We start from the raw sequence: 13,132 nt of genomic DNA on the forward strand, positions 1-13,132 counted from the left end.
TTGAACTTTTTTTTCTTCTGCTTCTATATTTTATGGCTTGAGGTATGTAGGTAGCAATCAGATAGGTACTTCTGAGCGAAATACTGTCAGTAGTCACTGTGCCTTATTTCAGTACGAAACTAAGAAAAAGGATCTTGATTTTTGGTGGTTGAGTGATTAAAATCTGACAAGTTTGGCAATATCTCCTAGAATCACCATGGTCTCCCACAGATGCAGGAGTAAACCACTTCACAAAGTAAGGAGCAAAACCAGTGGAAAGGAGGAAAAGCAAAAGTCAGTTTTACTTACCTAAACTTTGATTTTGAGATCCGATGCCTGAAAGATAAGAATTGCCATTAAAATCTCTGAAGCTGTCCCACACCTTCCAGGTTTTTATGAAAATAGCAATACAAATAAAGTTAAGTTCAGTTAATTTTTTTAATGGATGCTGTTTTCCTCTTGAATCCCATGTAAGTCAATGTAGGCACCGGGCATGGCTAGAATTCCCTGATATAAAAAAATCTTGTTTTTTTGGTGGGAGTCATGAAGCAGGAGTCATGCCATGATGGGATTCTACCACCTACAAACATCAGTAAACTATCTTTTCTCATGGGTAGAAGGCTGGCCTAATACTAGGGGCACTCTACATCTGCTACCAAATTTATTTTTCAACTATGACTCTTTTTTAGTCACTAGGTTTTTTTCTTATATTAAAATATGTATGACTTTATACAGACAGACTTGTTGCTTTCACACATCACCTGTCACTTCAGGATACATAAGCATATTATGAAACCATGGGGAAAATAATGCTTTCTTTTTTTTCAGCAATTGAAGGAAAACCAGTGCATGGTGGATATTTTCAAAGTTAGATACTAACACTTATCTGTCTTTGTTATCTATGCAAATGGGTTTGAATTCAAAAGGGTCTGAACAATAAGAGATTCTGTTACTATGAATGAAATTTTGGGAATTAAGCATTCCTAAAAATTCAGCCATGTTTCCACTATATATGTGTTTAAATATCTATTTCCATGCACTTGGATTTATTTACCTAAATAATCTAATTAGCCTTTTATGAGAAGTCACAGGCAAAGCTAGAGATTCCCCAATTCTCTAACCACTACCTTGCTCTGCTTGACACATGTCCTGTAAGGCCTTTGAACTCTTTGACTGTCTCTTGGTACATACATAATGGTGCACAGAGAGAAAGGTATGTGAATGCTACGACATGAGTCAGAGGTGATTTAGGAGGCTGCAAAATCTACTACCAATAACAGAAGAAATGAGAGTCTGGGGAGTGACTATGAACAAGATATTTCTGCTGGGTTGAAGCATTTCTTAAGGTTCCCTCTATGATAGGGAAGTGATTCATTGTTGACAACAGTCAGCAAAGGTCTTACTGTACTGACTTAAAAATGAATTCGCTGTTAGGAGACATGGGACAAAATAATTCTCAAAGCATCTAACACTACTTTCCTAGCAGTCTTCAAAATGATCATGTTCCTGTTTGAGGACATCAGTCACTGACAAGTAATCAGTGATGGGTCAGTTTCCTTATGTGGAAGAGATTTTAGTGATAAGAACATTTCACCAGCAGATGGTCCAAGCAAAAAAAAAAAAAAAAAAGCCTTGTACTGAATACATCATTCCTGCTGTGTCACAGGCAGCTTGTCTAGGCCACATACTAGGCAGCAGTGTGGTTACAGACGCATGCAAGAACTCTTCTGATAAAGAAGAAATAATGCACTGGCTGAACAGAATGCTAAATTATGCTGCAGAGACAAAGCGAGCTTTAACAAGGATGATGAGTGAAGCACCTGCAAAGCACATCCTTAATGTTAAAGCTATCCCAACTTCTCACTGAGAATTCTTGCTTGATAAGTGCTACCTACAAACTAATGGATCAGATTTACAGGCAACAGGAAAGAAGGCTCAGCCAAAGATAGGGGAAAGAAAATGAAGAAAAAAGTCACAATGAAGGAGAGAGCTGGACACTGAAAAAGAGATAGTGAGGACTTTCATAGGAAAAGGTTGTGGGGGAGGAGGAAAAGAGAGCAAGAGAGATGTCATGGGGAACCTGGTGGAAGGTGAAGGACAGGCAGTGTAAAGTCCTCTGGTGACCTCTCTAGCTAATGCTTTCCCAGTAAGGGAGCTGTGTGGCATTTAAGGAATCTTTTATTTATTTAAGCAAAAGAGATGTGGCAGGTGTAGTACTCATCATGCATGTGATAATTATATCTTTGGAGCATTATGAGCAGCAGCCAAGTGCATTCAGTGCTCCCACAGGTTAGCTACAGCCTTCCCCTCCCTCCCCTCCCTTGCCTTACTGCTATGGCAGAAGGCTTTATCACATGTGGGTGTGCTATATATATAGAACAGGACAAGGAAGGAGGAAGAGATTTATATTTAGAGGCAGAATCCAAGAGTGAAATGGAATTTTGGAAACACAAACTGTACAATAACTGATTCTGAAAACATTATGCCTGAATCTGAAACATATTTTTCAAATGACTCTTATGATCAAGAATCTTTTGTCTTTCAGAACCAGGGTTAACTAAGTCATATAAAAAAATGTTTTTATGGCATCACTAGGGGCTGTCAAATAGTCTGGATGTGAGACCTTGCCATGGCCTCTTTGTGACACTCCAAACTGGCACTTGCCAGGGGTTCAGGGTAGACCAGATTCTCTGCTGAGTTTAAACATGGATCTCTTGCAACCCTGGTATCCTGGGAGCTTTATGTCATTGGGAGAAAGAGAGTGTCCCCATTTGTGTCCAGCTCTGGAATGTCTTGAGAAACTATTGTTTAAAATCATGGTATAGGAGCCCATACGAAACCCCTTTCAGATCACTACTGAGTGTTTTTATCATAGGAACCACATAACTCAGATTATCTTTTAGAAAGACAAACACAAAAATCAGACCTCTGTTTGACTAGCTATCTTTTAAATTCTCTAAACCTCTTTTAACCTTACAGAGTTATGTACCCATACAGATAAGACAGTGAAATTTAAAGATTTTATCAACATAAACTCAGGATAATCAGCATAATTCAAATGTAGTGAGATATTCCACATTCTGAGAGATAAAGTCTTCATTTCCCTGTTCACGGTGGACACCAGAGAAGAGAATCTATGCACTTGCGAAGGATGTGACACTCTTGTATAACTGGGATTGAGGACTTTGTGTAATTGTACACACAACAAACAATTCTGAAAAAAATCTTGTAGGTCTCCAAGCATGACACAAAGGCCATGTTACAGCTGTTTCCTGGGTGTAGAAATTACTAAACATGACCATGAAATTATCTGGCACACTGGTCACAACTACTTTTACGCTATATGATCCCCCCTATAGTCAACTATCTTCATGAAGACTGACAAAAGCCCTTGGATACTCATAAAAGCTCTTGGAAAAGTAGTAACACAGAAATTTACTTACTACGCCTCTAGGTTATACACAACTCAGGGGAACATCCAAAGAGCTGCACGGTGCATATCTTACAGATTTTAGAACTATGAGAACACAGTCCTGGTGTGATACCAATTCTGTTTTGGTGCAATACGGTGCATTCATGTAGTTACTGGTCAAGCAGCACAACATTTTTCTTTCTCTCTACTCCTGATGACATTTCATTACTTCTAGTCAGGATGCTGGCATACCTGAGAGAAGATGCCCACCCTAGGGTCCTTTTTCCACATATTAATGGGACAAGAGCATATAGTGACATTATGTTTTCAGGAATGTATGCTGTGTACCCAATAATCTCTCACCCCAATAAAGTGTTAGGGCAATTAACACTGGGGAGTTGTACAGGGACATGCAATAATAATTTCTCATTTCGATCATTAATTAAAAACTTCCAGCAAAATAGAACAGACGACTGGCCCTGGAGGACTTGAATTCTGATGTGGACTGAGATCCTCCTGCTGAGGCAATCACAAATTTCAGCAGAGTCCACACAGTGATGCCTCTTCTCTTTTTTTACATTTTTGCCCTTCTTGCAGAAGCACTGGAGAACATGCTGACCTGACGGGAGCAATGCTGATTTTAAGAGAGAGGTGGTTGTTGGCCAGGGGCAGTAAGAATCTACGGAACTTAAGAAAACTGGACCTGTCTAGCTTCAAATTGAGCTGGTTTGCTATTCAACAGGCTTTCTTAGAGGCTGCGAAAATAGGCTAGCACTTCAGCATTTCGTGAATAATCTTGCTCTCCCCGTAGCAAGTCACAGACAGGGCCTGTCACAGAATCCAAAGTAGGAAGATAATTCCTCCTCCACAAGGGCATGCTATTGTCCTTTAGACACATATCTAGAGCTGACTGTGAATATCAAAAGCACCTTGCTCATAATAAATCAGAGAGCAGTAGCTGAGGCTGACACATAAGGGTCAATCCTGTGTGTTTTCCTGCTGAAGTCAGCAGTGGTTTCAGAGCTTTTGGCAGACTTCTTACCACGGCTCCTGATGTGATGGGGACTTTGGTCCTCACAGAAGGAGGCTATCTTTTCATTAGGTGAAAACCAGCAGCAACTACAGTGAACCTGCAAGCAAACTGACTCTTTCGCTTTTACCACTGGTTCCTATACTGATTATTGTAAGAACTGCATAGGAATTATTTTCCCAGTCAGAAAAGCACCAAGGGAAAAATCACTGATGGTTCAGCTGCCAGGGAAAGCTTCCATTGTTCATAATATTTTCAGGACACACTGTTTTCAGTTGGAAAGCCAGTGTAGGTTGTTCATTTTGTTTTATCCTGTTTTATTGTTTTAACCCTCTTTGTTGGAAAGCAGTTGAACTGTCCCCCAAATGTATGGAAATCCTGGCCAAGGTGAAAATGCCAAGTGGCTTATTGTTTCAATGAAAGCAGATAATTTTAAGCTCTCTTTCCCTTTGAGCTCAAGTGCTTCACTTTTCTGTTGAGGCTCTATGGAACATTAGTTTCCACAAAGGTCTTTTTTTTAGCTAATACATACGTATAAAAGCAAGCTCTAGTGTGGCACTCCAGATCTGTATGGTTGTATCAGAAAATTAACATTCTGGTTGTATTGGAAGATTATATACACTGACATCTTGCACAGAACAGATTACTACTGATTATGAGCAATAGCCTGTCCTCAGGAATCAAAGATCTGCACAGCAGTAACCACAGAGGCTCAGGGAAATTACTCACTATTGGGAAGTCCTGGGTATAAGGCTATCCTGTAAATAAAAACCCACTGCTCCTAGTTCTGGGTTTATCCCATTGATGCTTGCTGCAGAGGAAACATGTTCTTATATTATATTACATTCATATTATGTTATTATAGTATGGATACTATAGAAATAAGGCTTCTTTGAGACAATGCATTGGTAGGAGATATCTTGTGTTTGAAAGGCACTCTCCTGATCGCACATAGCATATATCTCTGTGGAGCTGAGAAAGGCTGTCAGGGAGGATCTCCTTTTCCAAAAGACACACTTGAGCCTGGCTTCTCAAGCATATCTTTCTGTCATTCACAGGTCCAGCTTTTCAAAGCTCTACAGCTTTTAGAAGAACAGAGAGAAGAGCCAGTAGTTCTAAGTTATCTTCAATAAAAGTGCTTTTTCTTTCAGTTTCCTGGGTACTTTTTCCCTTTTATCGTGAGTGTGTTCTGATGGCAAGCTCAGCCTGTAACCACAGTGGTGGTGCTGGGGTGGTTAAATGCCCTAGCATTTAGTGGTCTGATGCCACTAAATAATTAAATATATTGCCTTTGACTTGAAATCTCCCTGTTGCTTCAGTCATGTCTGGTTGCAGCTTGCCCAGTGCAGTCTCTGTCCTCCAGGAAAAAATGTGTTTATAGCAACATAATGGGGACTCATGGCCACTAGGTGATTTTAGCAGGGTGGTAAAAATGAAGACTCATCTGCAATAGATGAAACTCAACAATTGAACAAAAACCATGTCTAACCATTTCAACTGTAAAAACAAAATCCAGAGGGCAGATGACGGCTCAAAAGTCTGGGCCTAATCTTCAACTAGAGTAAATCAGGATGGCATGACTATAATTATTAATACTTACTCAAAGTCACTAGTATTAGGTGAGGAACTTATTTGAAAAGCTCAACCAACTTCCCACATGAATTATCTCTATTCTTGAACACTGGGCCAAATTCCGATTTCTCTTAGTCAGGTTCCAAAAAAAGAAAATACTCATTGAAATAAATTCTTGCTTACATTTTATATGTTCCAGCAGGAATATTGGCCTATGGGGGGTTTAAATGAGGGTTCAGTGAGAACAGGACTTAATACTTCTTGAAACCAGGAAAGCTGATTCCTCTCTCTGCCTGAGTGTGTGATGCAGTAACAAAACAAACCAGAAAGGATTCCAAGCCTCCAAACCAAAGGCAGATCTGAATTTACTCATCACTAAAGAATTTGCAGCTCCACAGGCTTGAAACAAACACGTTACAAAAGAGGAAGCATTGGCAAAATTTGTATCTCACTCCAGAATTTCAAATACAATGATACAGCCATTCATTTTCCTGGATGAAGGAGCCTATCCATCTCTTAGAGATTAAAAGCAATCTGAGTGAAGCCTTGAGGATCTTAGCTATCCTTGGGAGAGAGGTAAAAAAACCCTTCTCAATAACAGACTTCAATTCCCCTACTATACATCACCCATTTTCAAATGAAGTGGAAAGTGGCAAGGAAACTGTTTATCTCCCTGAATCTTACCCATTCTGCTCTGGTGAAACTTAGGTCTCTGTTTTAACATTTACAACATGGGAAGAAGAAATGAAGCTCTGTTTTCCTGTTGTTTTCCTACATCTTCTTCCCTAAAATGTGTTGGATGTAGCCATCCCTTCTCCTAATGCCAGGAGTATAGTGATCACAGTGCCAGACCACAGTACTGCCATTCTCCTGTGGGAATGTTGGACTATTTTAAGTAAACTCCATTCTAAGTCATGATTACGTTTAAAGTTGGGTTTAACTTCAGGTCTTCTGGCCGCATTCCAGGTAAGATAATTATGTTCTGGTTGCCAAAATTCCCCTGCAGCTTCAGTGCAAAACAAGCTATCCTTCACACATCTCCTTATACACTTGTGTCCCTTTGTTTTTAAACACCTGTCACATTTTACCCTGAAGGTGGGTGAACTCTAATGTTGTGAAAACAATCCCTGCATTTACAGTTCACAAAGTGCATTTAGGATCCTTTAGGATTAAAGACATTAAAAGAATGTAAGCTGCAGTATTAAAAATATATGCATCTTTATAGTAACAGTTGCCACTGTTGTTGGCACTGTGTAGCACCAGAGGACCAATTGTGTTGGGAACCATAACTGCAGAATAGGGATGATTCTCCAAATTGGATCCAGCTGGAAGAAGTGGTCACATATCCAGCTGCTGCTTCCTGTAATGTGACAAGAGCACAAGCGACTCAGCGGGGTGCTAAAGGAAGGGCTACAACTGCCTCAGCACTGTGACCAGATCTGGCCTGGTTCCTTCAGAAAAGAGTTCATAATCTAAACTAAAAGACTCAGCAGGTACACAACAGAAGGCAAGTGAAGGAAAGCTATTACAAATAATTTCTTCTAGGGTTTGTAAGTCGCTGGCTGACACTTACAGGAAAGTAGATTGAATTTACAACATATTCCACATATCACATCTTGTAATGAGATAAGATCTCCTCCTCTTCAGTTTGCACAGGAGAGGGCCAAGGGTGTGTGTGGGAGATACAATCAAGGTTTACAAAGTCATGAAAGTGATAGATAAGCTGAATATGGAACTGTTGATCACCAAATCTCACAGTATTAGAAGGAGAGGATGTTGACTGAAAGTAGTAGTAGATCAACTTAAAACAGATATGAGAAAGTACTTGTCTACACAGCAGGCAGTGAACTTCTGAAACTTGTTGCCACAGGAGATTGTGAGGGCAGACAGCCTTAGCGGGATCAGAAAAATCCATGGACAACAGGTCCATAAATGGCCACTAAAGGCAAAAAGCAGAAGTGTGCCCTCTAACATCTCTAATACAATAACTATGAATTTCAGAGCAGTAAAAGGGGACTGGAAAATAGGAAATGGCTTGTGCATTTCCCTCCTGTTACTGTCAGGACCTGAACACTGGGCCAGATGGACCACAGGTCTGACAAAACAGAGCATTTCTTATGTACTTATGACGAGCATTTGACCAACACTGAAGGACTCGAGGTATGTGCAAGGACAGGACAGAGCCTCAAAATACTCTAGCGTGTTACAAGCTATAGCACTGATATGCTTAGCCCACCTTTCAAGGAAATTTTGAGGGATAACACATTCCCCCCCCCCCCCCCCCCTCCAGCATAAAGTCCATTCTTGTTCAAGTCATGCAAAAGTGAAGAAAGGAATTCTCTTGCCTATTCTTGTTCACTACAGTGTTGTGTTCAGCATTTGAAAGGTGTAATTCAGGCTGCGGGATGGGAGTTATCATCCATATATTTCTATTACAAGACACTGTAAAGTGTACAAGAAACATTAGAGAAATTAAAAAAGACCAGTCATTTCCACTCTTCAGTCTACTTATACTGGATTTGATTATCTATCACCAAAAAGGAATTTTAAAATAAGAACACTGTTACCCATCAGTTCTTTTAGCTATTATGCAAAACCAGATCTGCTTATCCTGTGCTTTATTTACATCTGTGTAAACCCAGAGGCTCTCCACTAATGTCCAGAGTGAGTTTACATTGCAATTAAGATAAGAACCGGGATCAATAGATCTTCTGCACCTTCTCCTTTCACCCACTGTGGGGTTTTCTTCCTCTTAAAACGCCTGACATTTGCCCTGGCTTTAACTCACCAAGCTCAGTCCAATCCCTACATACATACATCTGTGTATATGTACTCACGCTAGCCTAGCACCGCAGTTTTCGCCTTCAATATCTGCTCCAGGGACGTTGTCTGTGTTCACGGACTCGGTCTCACTGGTGGGCATGCTCACTGTAAGAGTCAAAGGGAAGAAAAAGAGAGGGTTGGCCATTAGAACCTGTCACATCTATTAATGAATCACATGAGTGAAGGAACTGGCTTAATGAAAAGACCCTCAGCTGCAGCTCCTGAGAATTAAGCAATTTGCTGAGCAAGTCTAGTGCCTCCCTGCACAGGCCAGGTTGGGCAGGTAGACTTCAGGAACATACACAGGTTACTCAAATGTTAAAGAAAAGGGAAGAAGCAGCTGCTCTCTTTCTTTCAGAGTCAGTTCCTGGAAATTTTATGAATGAGAACCACTGAAAATTAGAGAACCCAGCAAAGACAACAAGAAGCTTTTGTTTGATTCAATGGAACACTTTAAAAAAATGCCCCTTTACTTGTATCAGCCCAACCACCTCACTGCCCTCCCCAATCTTTTGTGTGACAGTTAGAATATAAACAAAAAGTACCAGATTGACATGTATTCAGACAAACAGCTTCTGTTAGCCTGATAGCCACATAAATAATACTGATCACTTATCTGTCATATACTAACCATTAATGTGTTTCAAGCTTACACTTATAAACTGGACCTATAGGGATAAGAGAGGAATTCAGACTCTCTGACCAGATATTGCCAACAAAGGAGCCAATGAATATGGACTATGGTGGAGATTTTATGTTGACACTCACCAACTAAGAACTGTACAGAATATCCTAGGCTTTTGCAGAAGTATCATGGAACAAACATCAGAAAGCAACCTTAAGTGTGAACCTATCTTATCTGAATTCAAGGACATGTCACATTTTCTATCTGTTATCAAACTTCAATATTTTATTTGCTTCTACAGATCATTAAAAAAAAAAATCACAATTTCCATTCCACCAGTTGCTACTAGCTCCTATATGAGCTCTTGTAACTCCTTAATGTATAATCATTCAACATAACTTAGGGCAATGGATAGGATCCAATATGTGTCCTCTTCCTTCCTCCCCCTTTTTCAAATGCACAAAACAAATGAAAAAATGATACTTAAAACTGAGTGATGGTGGAGTTAAACAGATCTCTCAGATGCCTGGTAGAACTTCAGAACATCACCTGTATTAGCCGTTAGATATGTATCTCAGATGAGACTTGAAAGCATGCACTATCAGCTGTTAGAGAGGCTTCTAACAGCCTCTAAGAGTATGTTACTCAGTACTAAGAACATAGAATAAATAGGTTCCACATGTCAATTAGGCAGATGTTTAATGGGCCATAGGATCAGGTCTTCTTTCAGAGGATAGAAAGATATCAGAAGGTTCTTCCAAAGAGGTCCTGGGTTTTTTCTTTGAAAGAATTATGGTAGAAAAGTCCCTCAGAACGAATTATCTGAATTATCCTCAGAATGAATTATCTTTCCTTCATCCCATCCCAACAATTCATGTGCCTACAACATATGCCATGTTTTAATAATCTTGTCTATTTGGAAAGACAAATTAAGGAATCAACTGAATTTATATTTTGATGTACATGTAATAGTCACGTAAGCTGTAAGAAAAAACAACATTCATAATTAAAATTTTTGGTTCAGACTAAGCCCTTCAGGAAAAAAACCAAAACATTGATATGTCATCTTTGAAGATGAGGTAAAGCACTTTCAAGACATATTTGAGCTTATTTGCAAATGGAAAATAATTTTGAAGACATTAGCAAGTGATTGATTTGCAGAGCAGCTTATTATCTTGAGTGCATGGAGAGGACACTGCACAAGCAATAGAAAAGACAAGGCACGCACATGCAGAGATATACAAATTTATATTATATGACACTCTGTATAGAGATATATAGACACACACACAGAGATATATGCAGTGTGGACACAGAGTGCAGTGGAACATTACCATGGGTTTCTGTGGAGTGACTAAACCAAGCAAACTTTCCTTTCTTCTTATCAGGCAAGCCAGCTGGAGTGCTTCCTTTCACAGACAAGATGGTCAGTGTCAAGTACCAGGAACAAGACATCAATAGAGAACATGCAGCCAGTGACAGGCAAAAGAAAAAAACAAGGAACTCAGCTTACACATGACATCCACTTCTGTCTGAAAACTTCATCATGTGAATTAAAAGTACAAAATGAAAAACAAAGGTATATGGAAGTATGAAATATCATAACATATCATCAGAGAATAACTCTTTCTTGCTTCCTGCTCTTTTTTGTATCTGGTTTCTGAGAACATGAAATTGCTGAATTTAAGTTTATGAATCAAATCCTTTTTCTAGTGATGTCAATGGCAAAACTTTTCTTGTTTGACTGACCTATTGAAATTGGTGAGACTAAGACAATCACAACGTGTCCCCAGGTTATCCCCTGATCCTTAGGGTCACAATCTGAACTAGCATATCTTTGAATGAAGTTCCTTGGCTTTCTTCCTAAACTACTCCAATATCTAGAAACTCTTCCAAAACTGTCAGAGCTACTAAAGGAAAGTTGTTGGGCTAATCACATTTCTCTGTCTTTCCCCATCTCTAGATTAGAGATTAACAACCTTCATCAAGCACTCGAATGTACACTGCCTTACCCAAACTAGGATACCCCTAGACTATGTCTCATGATTTCCAGTTGAGTTTGAATTTGGCATTCACCAAAAGCATTGGCTTTTCATGGCATTACTTAATGTTGATCCTCTGCCTATTAAGCACAGAGGTCCTCAGCCCACACAGACCAGAGGTGCACGTGCAGAGATGTCTTAGAGTGTACGTTGCACTTCCCTAATCTTACTGTTGCAGAAAGCCAAATATAACCAAAGTGAGGGATGCAGCTGCAGTGGCACACAGGCTGAAGAGACTCCTGTGGTCCAGGCTAGCTGGCTGGCACTAGTTCACAGGCATTTATTACACCGCACTGATTGAAAATGTTAAGGACAATAAAAAGTATTAAGATGGTATCAAGTATTAGAGAAATGATGGCCTAGAAGTTAAAGGTCAGGACAGACAGGAGATTAGGACTGCATTCCCCAGTGTGGTATGCTCTCAGCAAAGCAATCACTTACTTCACCTGGCACCTCACATCACCTTCAATATCAGGATAATCATGTGTGCAGGTGCTGTGAGGTTCATTCAGGCCAGTTAACAAATCCTGAAAACAGAAGATGCTGCAGAAGAGCTGTGTATAAACTGGGGCTGAGTATGAGAGGAAGTAGACCAAATAATGCCCAGATGGCTTTCTTATCTGGCTCAGTTCTCAGAGACACAGACCTTGTGCCCACACCCCGGCTCCAGTCTGAAAACAAGGCAGGCATTTTTTTCAGTCCGGGTTATTAATTACTGGAACCATGTACCAAGAATGCTGGTGGTAAATCCACCACAGGAATGTTTTAATCAGGAAGAGATGTTTTTTCTAAATGGTGTACTCTAGTCCAGACCAGTGTTATGTTTAGGACCATGGTATACAGACTATGCCATCTCAATGGCCACTTCCTCCCTGTAATTTTGGGAGCTGAGACAAAGGCAAGAAAGAGGCAAATGTAGACTTCCTCCCACCTGGGCACAAAGTGACTTAGCAGTGGAAATTCTGGTGCCTCATGTTCTGTGCCATGTGTGTTCAGTGACTTACACACTCTTACAGGAGTGGTTCCTTGTCAGCTTCAAAAAAATCCACTGCTTGTAACCAAATCAGAGATCCCCAAGGGGCTTGTTTCTGCCAGAGGTAGAGGGAGCCCACCTCCCCTCTTCCTAGTCTTCAGGTAGACCATTAAATCTTCCATCTACCACATACTTTGCATTGAAGGCACTTCAGTGTCCAAACTGCAGCATGGGCAAGGCAGTATCACTGTGCATACTATTCAACTGCCCACCTAATACCCTAAGGCATTAGGTCAAGTGACTAAACACCATATGGGTGACTTCTTGACAGTAGAGAACAACTCTGTCCCCACACCTGTCCATCTTCAGTGACAGTGGGTTGTTAAAGGGATAAGAAGGCATTTCCATCAGGCAGTTTGCCTTTGCCCGACTACACCAGGAGCAGCAGTCCAGCTAACAGGGCAATGAGTACACAGAGTGGGCAGCTCCAATCAAACCAGCACAGTGAACCACTAACAACAACACAGGGACTGGTCCCATAGAAGATATTACGTATTTCACAGAATCATAGAATGGTTTGGGCTTTAAAGATCATCTAGTCCACCCCACACTGCCATGGGCAGGGACATCTGTTACAAGATCAGGTGGTTCAAAGCCTCGTCCAACCTGACCTTGA

General features: G+C 40.4%; 1 protein-coding gene across 14 annotated transcripts in view; it reads right to left on the reverse strand.

Moving 5' to 3' along the window:
• CACNA1C (calcium voltage-gated channel subunit alpha1 C) overlaps nt 1-13,132 on the reverse strand; it is a 498,259-nt gene that overhangs the window by 117,706 nt on the left and 367,421 nt on the right. For all 14 annotated transcript variants that reach the window (XM_074826113.1, XM_074826100.1, XM_074826102.1 and 11 more), the window contains exons 10-11: nt 8,831-8,921; nt 289-315 (exon numbers count right to left, since the gene is read on the reverse strand). In XM_074826113.1, coding sequence (XP_074682214.1) covers nt 289-315; nt 8,831-8,921 — 118 coding nt within the window. The remainder of the gene's footprint in view (nt 1-288; nt 316-8,830; nt 8,922-13,132) is intronic.

The sequence above is a fragment of the Strix aluco genome, chromosome 5 (assembly GCF_031877795.1).
Source record: "Strix aluco isolate bStrAlu1 chromosome 5, bStrAlu1.hap1, whole genome shotgun sequence".
Taxonomy (NCBI): domain Eukaryota; kingdom Metazoa; phylum Chordata; class Aves; order Strigiformes; family Strigidae; genus Strix; species Strix aluco.